General features: G+C 45.2%; 1 protein-coding gene across 2 annotated transcripts in view; it reads left to right on the top strand.

The window, feature by feature from the left end:
- The first annotated feature begins 899 nt into the window (after window positions 1–899).
- RFWD3 (ring finger and WD repeat domain 3) overlaps window positions 900–11,114 on the top strand; it is a 57,170-nt gene continuing 46,955 nt past the window's right edge. The window contains exons 1-2 of one of the 2 annotated variants that reach the window (XM_032284431.1): window positions 900–1,053; window positions 6,940–7,564. In XM_032284431.1, the coding sequence (XP_032140322.1) occupies window positions 6,942–7,564 (623 nt within the window). In that variant the 5' untranslated portion in view covers window positions 900–1,053; window positions 6,940–6,941. The remainder of the gene's footprint in view (window positions 1,054–6,939; window positions 7,565–11,114) is intronic. The other variant, XM_032284432.1, reaches the window with a different exon arrangement.

Genomic DNA, 11,114 nt, shown 5'->3' with positions numbered 1-11,114 from the left:
AGTCTTCTTCATTGTCACTGTATCTGTCAGAATCATTACTTCCATTCTGCCTTGTATTTTCTGCTAAATAAAAAATTATTGACAGAGGGATAGATCGATTCTGTTCCTTGCTCCCTCAGTTTCAAAAGCTTTTTCTCACATAGCTTCCCAGCCCACAATAGAACCAGTATTCATTCCGTATTTTACAAGCTGATCCAAAAGATCTTCATTAGTGAGCTCTGCTACACGCAGATCGTCTTTATCATCTTGTCTGGGTTTATCTGTTTTGTGGCTTTCCTGCCAGCTACGGCCCCGGAGCGGAGACTGAGGTGGGCTCGCGCTCCTTGTAGCTGGAGAATTCCGCAGGCCCCCCTCGCCTGTGGCGAGCAGCGGCCCTGCTAAGTGATTTGAGACTGTTTAGTAGCTGAGATCGACTGCAGCGGTTTGAGATGGAAGAGATTGTGTAAGCAAACTCTTTTGCGTGAGCTCCTCAACCTCATGAGAGGATACATATGAAATGGGCTATCTACGCCTCTTTACAGGCTCCAAAATTCAAAATACTGAAATACTTTGAAATTATGCGATTAGCTACTATACTTTGGATACAGATAACTCCTTCACTAAAGAAGCAGGAGTCACAGCTTTAATAGTTTCATCTCCAAAATGGACCGAGAAATCGTGTAACTTTCTCCCGCCAGAAAGTTCAAATAAAAAGCGCTTAAAAAAAAAAAATTCCTTCCCCTTTATTTTTCCGGGGCCGGCTCAAGGTGACTGACGTAGATTCCTGCCAATTGTAGGAGGCTTCCTCGAGCGTGGTCGCGCTTCGTCGGTTTATGAACAACCAGCCAATGAGAGCGCCGCTGCTTCAGCTGGCGGGGACCCATTGAAGAAGAACAGTGGGTATTGGCCATAGCCTGAGGCTTCTGTCCAATAGGAGCATGCCTGCCCGCGGCTCTGGCGCGGAGCTTGAGCGGCTCGGGAAGTGGCAGTTGGTATTGGTAGGTTCTGAGTTCGGGTGAGGTAGCTAGAGTCTTCGGCGGGCCCGCGAGCCCGGTCGCGACCTACTGGCGTCAGGTGAGGAGGACTCTTGCTTCTCCCCAGGCCTTGGGCCTCTAGCTCCTGGATAACTTCCCCACTTCTGATTCCTAGATTGGGGTCCCGGAGACACCTTACGAGGTGGGGCTTGCGGGCGGGCTCCGGCGGCCTGAGCTGATTCGGGCCCTCCGGGCAGCGCCAACAGTCGGGGCTGAGGAGCCCGAGCACCTGCACTTTGGGGTTGCTGAGCGTGGGGGCTGCTGAGCGTAGGGGCTGGGCAGGCAGGAGCTCGGCGCGGTTACGGAACGTGCGGAGTTCGCCGCTGCCGGGTCTTTCCGGGCGGGGCTGTGGGGTCGCCCGGCCCCTCCCCCGCGAGCCTCGCTTCGGGCTCCTAAGCGGCGATGCCTGGTGCCAGCTGTGAGCGCCGGTTATTTCATCACTTTCAAGTTAACAGAAGAACTTCATTTTTAATTTCATCACGGAAACTGGCGACTTGCATTGTCTCCGTTTTACAGGCGAAACAAGTTGAACTGAGAACTTAGGAAACCCGCCTAAAGTTTCCCATGCAGTAAAAGAGCAAGGATTTGATATTTTTCTTTTTTCTCTTTCCTTTCCCCCTCTTTTCTCTCTTTTCTTTTCTTTCCTGTTAAAGAAGTCTCCCTGTTGCGCCCAGGCTGGAAGAGCTCACTGCAGTCTCGAACTCACTGCAGTCTCGAACTCCCAGGCCCCAGCGAGCCTCCGGCCTAGTCTTCTCACAGTAGCTGGGACCACAGGCGCGGCCACCACGCCCAGCTCGTTGTTTTATCTTTCTTCTTTATTTTACTTATTTTGTTTATTTGGCCTGTTGCCCAGGCTGGAGTGTAGTGGCTCCATCTCGGCTCACTACAGCCTCAGCCTCCCTACAACCTCCGCCTCCCGGGTTCAAGCGATTCTCCTGCCTCAGCGTCCCTAGTAGCAGGGACTATAGGCATGTGCCATCACACCCGGGTACTTTTTGTATTTTTAGTAGAGACAGGGTTTCACCATGTTGGCCAGGCCGGTCTCAAACTCTGATCTCAAGTGGTCCACCCGCCTCGGCCTCCCAAAGTGCTGGGATTACAGGCGGGAGCCACTGCACATGGCCGGTTTCATTTTTCTTTTTTGGTAGAGACGGAAATCTCGCTGTGTTGCCCAAGCTGGTCTCGAACTACAGAGCATAAGCGATCGCCCTGCCTCGGCCTCCCAATGTCCAGGGATCACAGGTGTGAGTCTTCGAGCCGGCCAGAGCAAAGATTTAAACCAAGGTTGGCCCGACTTCCCCCACCCACCTCCACTGAACCTGTTTATTGAGGGACTTTTGTCCCCAACCTGATGTGGCTTTGATTGAAACCTGAGTAACAAAGATGATAAGTCGGAGTTTAACATGTTAAGCCTTGACACTCACAGCGCACATAAAAAAACATTTGTGTGACATGCTCAAGGTTGCGCCCAGCCCATGATCTTGCTCTAGGCACCTCCTACTCGTCCGCAGTGGTTAGGAATCCTCAGCTCCAGAGCTGCACCGTTCCATAGAACTTTCTGTGGCGAGGAAAATGTTCTGTATTTCTGCTGTCCAGTATGGGAGCTACCTGCCCTATGTGGGTTTCTACCACTTGAAATGTGACCAGCGCAACAGAGGAACTTTTTTTTTTTTTAAGACAGGGTCTCTCTCCCAGTCTGGAGTACAGTGGCACGATCTTGGCTCACTGCCAAGACATAGCAGGTCCAAGCTATCCTCCCACCTCAGCCTTCTCAGTCGCTGGGACCACAGCTACTAATGGCTACTTTTTTGTATTTTTTTGTAGAGACAGGATTCTGCCATGTTGCCCAGGCTGCTCTCTAACTCCTGGTCTCAAGCTACCCTCCTCGGTCTTCCAAAGTGCTGGGATCATAGGCATGAGCCACAGCTCCTGGCTGAACTTGATTTTTATTAAATAACCATATGTGAGTAGTAGCTATGGGAGTGGACAGTGTGGCTTCCTAGATTCTGCTCTTTTTGGTCTTTTTCTACCCTTTATCTTCACTAAAGCTGAGTTGCTTAATGTCTCTAGAGTACATCTAGAAGTAGCTTGGGCCTTATGTTCTGACACACAGTTGTTGGGAAGCTGCTGGTGTACCCTAGAAACACATTGAAAGCTTTTATTTAGCTAGCCAGCTGCAGTACCTCACTCTTGTAATCCCAGCACTTTAGGAGGCCCAGGGAGGAGGTTTGCTTGAGCCCAGGAGTTTAGTACCAGCCTGGGCAACGTGGGAAACCCCATCTCTCCAAAAAATGTTTAAAACTTAAAGTATCTCACATTGTTCAGCTTGCAGACTTCGACTTTCCCACTTATTTTCACTGCTGTGCCACTCTCCATCCTGGTCCTAAGAGGTGTCATTCAAACCTCCAGTTTTCTTCAGCATAGTGGGAGGAGGATTTTGTTTTGTTTTGTTTTGGCTGGCTGGTATTTGTTTGAGTAGGAGAAAGGCTAATTACCTTATTGGCTTTTAACCAACCCCCCTCTTTTATCTCCATCTTTCAATAATGCCTTTTCTGATACCTGGTTTTTGCAATACCTTTAAGTGGGAATTAGCTTGTTTCTCAATAACACAACCCTTACCCCAACCACTGTGCCCTTTGCAGGCATTTGAGTTTTATCTTTTGGCTCTGCTAAGTAGTCATCGGTCATCAGTTGCTCTTTTATGGCCTCAAAAAACTGGTCTGCATATCATATCCTGTTTGCATTTGCGTTGTCGTGGTGTATTTATCCTTTGTTTAAAAAATGTCTGCCAGGCATGGTGGCTCACACCTGTAATCCCAACACTGGGAGGCAGAGGCCAGTGGATCACAAGGTCAGGTTTTTGAGACCAGCCTGACCAATATGGTGAGACCTCAGCTCTATTAAAAATACAAAAATTTGCCAGGTGTGGTGGCATGTGCCTGTAGTCCTAGCTACTTGGGAGGCTGAGGCAGGAGAATCGCTTGAACCAAGGAGGCAGAGGTTGCAGTGAGCCAAGATCGAACCACTGCACTCCAGCCTGGGGACAGAGCAAGACTCCATCTCAGAGAAAAAAAAAAAAAAAAAAAAAAAAAACTCGGGTAGGGGGAGGTACATTTGTGGGTTTTTAGGAATGACTAGAGTGGAGAGAGAAAGATACATACATGTGCTTTGTATACCATGTTCATTTGAATTCCCTCCATTTATTCAGCCTACTCCATTCTGGCCTCTAACCCCATCACTTCAGGGAAACTGCTTTTTTAGGTCACCTGTCCTTGCCAAATCTAGGGGCCATTCTTTCCCCCAGTAGCACTTGACACTTAATCGTTCTTTGCTTGAAACGTTGTTTTTTCCAAGACACTACAGTCCCATGTTTCCTCCTACTTTGTAATCTTCCTTAACTGGCTTCTGTTACTGTGTTGTCCTTTTATCAGTAGTGTCTCTGGCTTCATAGTCCTTGGCCCTCTTTTATCATTCTGTTCCTCTTTAGGTGGTTTAATCTGCTTTGGTGATTTTAAGAAGCATGACTATCCTGAAGATTCTTAAAGCTGTCTGTTTCTTTTCATCTGCACTGCTACCACTCTTGTCTAAGTCTCTGTGACCTCTGGTCTGGACTCCTACAATAGCCTCTACACTGGTCACCTAGCTTGTGCTCTTGCACCCCTACAGTTTATTCCTAACACAGAAGAAACTCTTTACCAAGGCCCATGGTGTCCTGCTGATCAGTCAAGCCCATGATCATCAGGGACCTAAGAGTTTCCTTCTGAAACTCTTCTTGGCTCTTTGCATAGCCAGCTTTTTTAAATCCTTCATACCTCAGGCCAGCTTTCACTCTTTTAAAGAGTACTGTCCTCACAATTGTGTCTTAGTTTGTTCTTCTTGTCTCCTCAACCCCAAATATCATAATCTATAATTTTCTCATGCATTTGTTTATTAACATCCCACTTGTTAGAATGTAAACTCTGATATACAGGATCTTACCTGTCTTTGCCTCTAGGGTGTCTGTCTGCATAACAGATGCTTAATAAATATTAGTTGAGCCAGGCGCGGTGGCTCAAGCCTGTAATCCCAGTACTTTGGGAGGCCGAGGTGGGTGGATCATGAGGTCAAGAGATCGAGACCATCCTGGTCAACATGGTGAAACCCCATCTCTACTAAAAATACAAAACATTAGCTGGGCATGGTGGTGCGTGCCTGTAATCCCAACTACTCAGGAGGTTGAGGCAGAATTGCCTGAACCCAGGAGGCGGAGGTTGCAGTGAGCCGAGATTGCGCCATTGCACTCCAGCCTGGGTAACAAGAGCAAAACTCCTTCTCAAAAAAAAAAAAAAAAATTAGTTGAACACTCATTTCCTCATAAGTCAGATGAAAATAAAAGCATGTGCCTTCACAAAGTAATTGAGGGATAAGTTACACTGATGTACTTTAAAAACTAGGTGGTAGGAGCCGGAGGCAGTGGCTCACGCCTGTAATTCCAGCACTCTGGAAGGCCGAGGCGGGTGGATCACGAGGTCCGGAGATCGAGACCATCCTAGCTAACATGGTAAAACCCTGTCTCTACTAAAAATACCAAAAAAGAAATTAGCCAGGTGTGGTGGCATGCTCCTGTAGTCCCAGATGGTCAGGAGACTGAGGCAGGAGAATCGCTTGAACTCATGAGGCAGAGATTACAGTGAGCTGAGATCATGCCACTGCACCCCAGCCTGGCAACAGAGCTAGACTCTGTCTCAAAAAGAAAAAAAAAACTAGGTGGTAGGGAGGCATGGTGGCTCAATCCTTTTGTCCTGGCACATGAGGAGGCGAAGCCAGATATTCGAGACCTGTTTGGGCAACATAGGAAGCCCTCATCTGTATCATAAAACAAAAAAAAAAATTTTTTTTTTTTTTTTTTTTTAAATTTAAAAACTAGGTGGTAGTTTTCAGACTGATGTTATGGATGGAATTAAAGATGGGAAACATAATGAAAGGAACATAGGTGCTTAATATTTGAATAGACTAATATGATGAAATTAGAAATGGAAAACAAAAATAATGATAGGATGAAGTTTGTGCAGCCTTTTTGGAAAAATTAGGTAGACTTTCATTTTGAGTTAGTAACTCAGTTAATTTGAGTTAGTAATTCAGTTAAATTTGCAAGTGTGAAATTTCTCTGTCCTTTGTTTTTTTTTTTTTTTTTTTTTTTTTGTTTTTTGTTTTTTTTTTTGACATGGAGTTTCACTCTTGTTACCCAGGCTGGAGTGCAATGGCGCAATCTCGGCTCACCACAACCTCCGTCTCCTGGGTTCAGGCAATTCTCCTGCCTCAGCCTCCTGAGTAGCTGGGATTACAGGCACGCGCCACCATGCCCAGCTAATTTTTTGTATTTTTAGTAGAGACGGGGTTTCACCATGCTGACCAGGATGGTCTCGATCTCTTGACCTCGTGATCCACCCGCCTTGGCCTCCCAAAGTGCTGGGATTACAGGCGTGAACCACCGCGCCCGGCTCTCTGTCCTTTGTAACTGTTGATGCTGTGAAAGATTTATATTGCCTGCGAAGATTAGATACAGCATTATAAGTGTTTGATTTTGGTGAATGTCCATATTCAGCTTGAGACAGAGAACTGCAGTGTGTCTGAGAGATTACTTTTAGACCCAGTAGTTTAATCCCCTTGGTTAATAGATCTTTCCATTTTGGAAGATATTACTATCACAGGACTTTGTGTTTTCTAAGGGCAAACTGGAAAACTGGTTATAAACGCTTGTTGTAGCGAAGAAAGTAAATTACCAAACACTTCTGACTTAAGTAGTTAAAATCCTCTCTTGAAGCTTCTCAGTCTTGCTAAGAATGATCTTAAACATAAATTCAGAAAGAACTAAATATGATTCTGTCAGCTACATAGCATGTTTTATCTATTTCATTAATACTTTTTACAAATATTGTTTCTCTAGTGATGGCTCAGGAAGCAATGGAGTATGATCTTCAGGAACAGTTAAATCATGCTGCAGAACAGCCAGCTCCTGCTGACATGGCCAGCAGCCAAGGGGGGCCAGCCCTCCTCCAGCTTGTTCCTGCTGATGTGCTCAGCAGACAAAGGGGACCACCTGTCATCCAGCCATCTCCTGCTGAAGTGGTCAGTAGCCAAGGGGAACCAGTCCTGCTCCAGCCTGCTCCTGCTGAAGTGGCCAATAGCCAAGCAAGACCACCCCTGCTCCATCCTTCTCCTGCTGAAGTAGCCAATAGCCAAGTGAGACCACCCCTGCTCCAGCCTGCTCCACAACTGTCCATTGACCTGACAGAAGAAGTCGAGGTTGTGGGAGAAGACAATGTGGAGAACATCAGTCCAGGGGCTTCAGAACAACATAGCCAGGCCTCTGGTGCTAATCACAACATCCAAGCATCTTCATTGCATTCAATGACCAGCTTCATCAGTGGGCTACAGAGAATTCATGGCATGCTGGAATTCCTCAGACCTGCTCCTTCAAACCACGGTGGAGGGCCAATAAGAACAAGAAGGAGGATATCTGCTTCACGGAGGACAAGAGCCGGAGGATCTCAGAGGACAGACAGTGCCAGGTAAATAAATACACGGATAAGTTTGTGATCAATGCTGTACTAGCAAATATGAAACTGAGGCTCTGCCATTCAGGGACTGACAGTGTGACTTTTGGCAAGTCAGATAACTTCTGACCCTCATTTTTTCATAAGTCAAATGGAAATAGAAGTGCTTGCCTTACTTCACAAAGTAATGAGGGGATAAGTTAAACTGTTGTGTCTTGAAAAATAGGTGGTAGTTTGTTGGCAACCTCTGTATATTAGTTGTTCTTCAGATTATGTCTTGTATACCACAAATTATTTCTTAACTTGTAAGTCTCCTCCACTCACCCATATTCATTATTCACTAGCATTCCACTTAGAGATACAGTTAATATTCTTTCATAGTCTTTGCTGTGAACTTGTCTCTTGAAGAGCTTAGCTGTCAAGTGTTGACAGGGTTATTATGAAGAATAACAATTGTCTGTATCCTGTCTGGTTTTTTGTTTTAAAACTGAGTCTCACTCTGTCACACAGGCTGGAGTGCAATGCCATGATCTTGGGTCATTGCAACCTCCATCTTTCAGGTTGAAGCGATTCTTCTGCCTCAGCCTCCCAAGTTGCTGGGATTACAGGTGCTTGCCATCACGCACAGCTAATTACCCTGTCTGTTTTTCCAACTTGTTTATTTTATTTCACATTTGGTCTTCTAAGTGTTTTCAAAATGCTTAGAAATTTAATTCAACCTTTAATTTGTATGTGAAGGAATCTGGCACCCTGAGAGAGGGCTTTGTTTAGGGTCTCATAGCTATAGCATAGAAGAGTTAGGACTGGTATCGAAACCTGATCTGCCTTGTTTTCTACACAGGCAAATGGAGGCAGCATCAATCAAATCCCTTTGTTTTCTCTTTCTTCTTTTTCTTATTATTTATGTATTTCTTTATTTTTATTTTTAATTTTTTTTTTTGAGACAGAGTCTCACTCTGCTGTCCAGGCTGGAGTGCAGTGGTGCAATCACAGTTCACTGCAGCCTCAGCTTCCCTGGGCTCAGGTGATCTTCCTACCTCAGCCTCCTGATTAGCGTGTGCCACCATACCCATATTTTCTAACATTGTGAAAATATTGAGATGATACTAAAAAGTAGTAGCTAGGTTATCCATTACTCATGTTTTACAAATGAGGAAGCTGATGGGATAATTTGTGATTTGGTTGTGATAAGGTTGGAATTGGAATTGCGCCTTCTAAATCTAGATTCAGCATCCTTTTTCATGGATCCTGCTGATTTTATGTTGGGGCTTGCCATGACTGTGGCTCCAGTCTGTCTGTAGTACGCATGAAGGATGACAGGTGCATAGTTCTGTGTTGACAAGTATTGCCAAGCATATTACTCTGGATTTTTTTTGTTTTTAAGGCAAGAGTCTTGCTCTGGCGCCCAGGCTGGAGTACAGTGGCGCTATCTCAGCTCACTGCAACCTCTGCCTCCGGATTCAAGTGATTCTTGTGCCTCAGCCTCCTAAGTAACTGAGATTACCAGTGTGCACCCCCAGGCCTGGCTATACTCTGTTATTTTAAGATGTCATTACTCACATTATAAAGGAAGGGTAAGATTTCATACATTTGTGTTATAGGTGAAAGCACCTTAAGGTGTAGTCTGGGGACCCTGCTAAAGTAAGTGGGCCAACTTTCCATGGCTGAAAGTTGTGAGTGGTGTCTCCACGAACTGGCTGTCAGGAGGCCTCCTTCAGTAGTCCTCAGTCTTGCCTATCCATGCACTCATTCTTGTTGGGGGACACAGAGTGGATTCCTCTTGGTCAGGCACACTGACTTGTATTTACCAACTCATAGGTGATACTTATAAACCAGATGCCAACTTACAAAGCAAAATAGAATCTCCAGAGAGCCACACAGAAGCCAGACTCCAGTCAGAAAATTGCTTGGTGTGGCTGGGCTTGGTGGCTAGCAACTATAAACCCAGCATTCTGGGAGGCCAAGTTAGGTGGATCCCTTGAGGTCAGGAGTCCAAGGCCAACATGGTGAAACCCTATGTGGACTAAAAATATAAAAAATTAACTGGGTGTGGTGGCACACACCTGTGGTCCCAGCTACTCGGGAAGTTGAGGCACAAAAATTGCTTGAATCCAGGAGGTGGAGGTTGCAGTGAGCTAAGATCTTGTTACTGTACTCCAACCTGGGCAAATACTCCAACCTGAGCAACAGAGTGAGTCTCTGTCTCAAAAAAAAAAAAAAAAAAAAAAAATTGCTTGTAGAATCTGCTCAGGGAATGATTTATACAGAATGTAAATGTCGAAAGATGTCAGTCAAGCTATTTGGCAGCCATAATCTGTCTCCACAAAGGGAATAAACCTAAAGGTCTAGAAGGTCAGGAAGTGTGCAATTAAGTGGAAAGAACGTGAATTTTGGAGCCAGATAAATGTCATATTAAAACTTTTTTTCCTAAAATATGGGCTTTCCCAGGACTAATTTACTTGTAACTTCTGAATTTCTAGAGATGAATTTCTCAGTGTGATGTTTGACATTAACTCACCCGACAGACTGTCCCTTGGCCAGGTGTTGAAAGCCTGGACCAAGGTGAACAACTTTTGACTCAGAGTTGGCCAAGAAGCCAAAGCTACAGAAAGTAGTGAGCTCTTCTTCCCAATAGGCTTAGCTGAGGTCACAAACGTCTTTCTTGTTTGTTTGAGGCAGTTTCATTCTGGCTGCTTGGGTCATTCATTAAATAGTGATAACACGCCTCTGTGTGATAGACTAAACTTTGCCCTAGATATATTGGGCAAAACACAGATCACAATACTTGTTGTCATGGAGCGTGTGGAGTCCAGGACTACAGAGGGTAAGGAAAGAGCAAAATATGTTCAATGCAAAGGTGATAAGTGTAGGGAAGGAGGAGGATTTCTTGGCTTCTAAATCTGTTCCCAAGGAGAAACCCTGGCACTGCTTCCTATTGGTTTTCATAGTTCCCCTTTCCTTTGTTTTTGGTTGACTTTGGAAATTCTTTGCTACATAAAAGCAACATTAAAGTGATTTTTTAAAAATCCTTTATCACTTTTTTACTGGGTTCTGTGTAGAATGTTACTGATATACGTGTCAACAGCCTAACTCTAGTATGTATTCAATTAAATCCTCTTATAGAATGCTTTTCTTTTTTTTTTTTCCTTTTTTTATTTCTTTTTTTCTTTTTTGTTTAAAATGCTTTTCTTATATGTTTATTCTCGTAGCTATAGCTGCCGTTCACTCAGAATCTCAAGAAATGAGTTGGTAAACTTGCTTAGCACTGTTTAAAAAGAAAACGTGGGGGCCGGGCGCGGTGGCTCAAGCCTGTAATCCCAGCACTTTGGGAGGCCGAGGCGAGTGGATCACGAGGTCAAGAGATCGAGACCATCCTGGTGAACATGGTGAAACCCCGTCTCTACTAAAACTACAAAAAATTAGCTGGGCATGGTGGCACGTGCCTGTAATCCCAGCTACTCAGGAGGCTGAGGCAGGAGAATTGCCTGAACCCAGGAGGCGGAGGTTGCGGTGAGCCGAGATCGCGCCATTGCACGCCAGCCTGGGTAACAAGAGCGAAACTCCG

Source organism: Sapajus apella, unplaced genomic scaffold, assembly GCF_009761245.1.
Source record: "Sapajus apella isolate SASKATOON/1434 unplaced genomic scaffold, GSC_monkey_1.0 scaffold15, whole genome shotgun sequence".
Lineage (NCBI taxonomy): Eukaryota > Metazoa > Chordata > Mammalia > Primates > Cebidae > Sapajus > Sapajus apella.
This window is presented reverse-complemented; position numbering and strand designations above follow the sequence as displayed.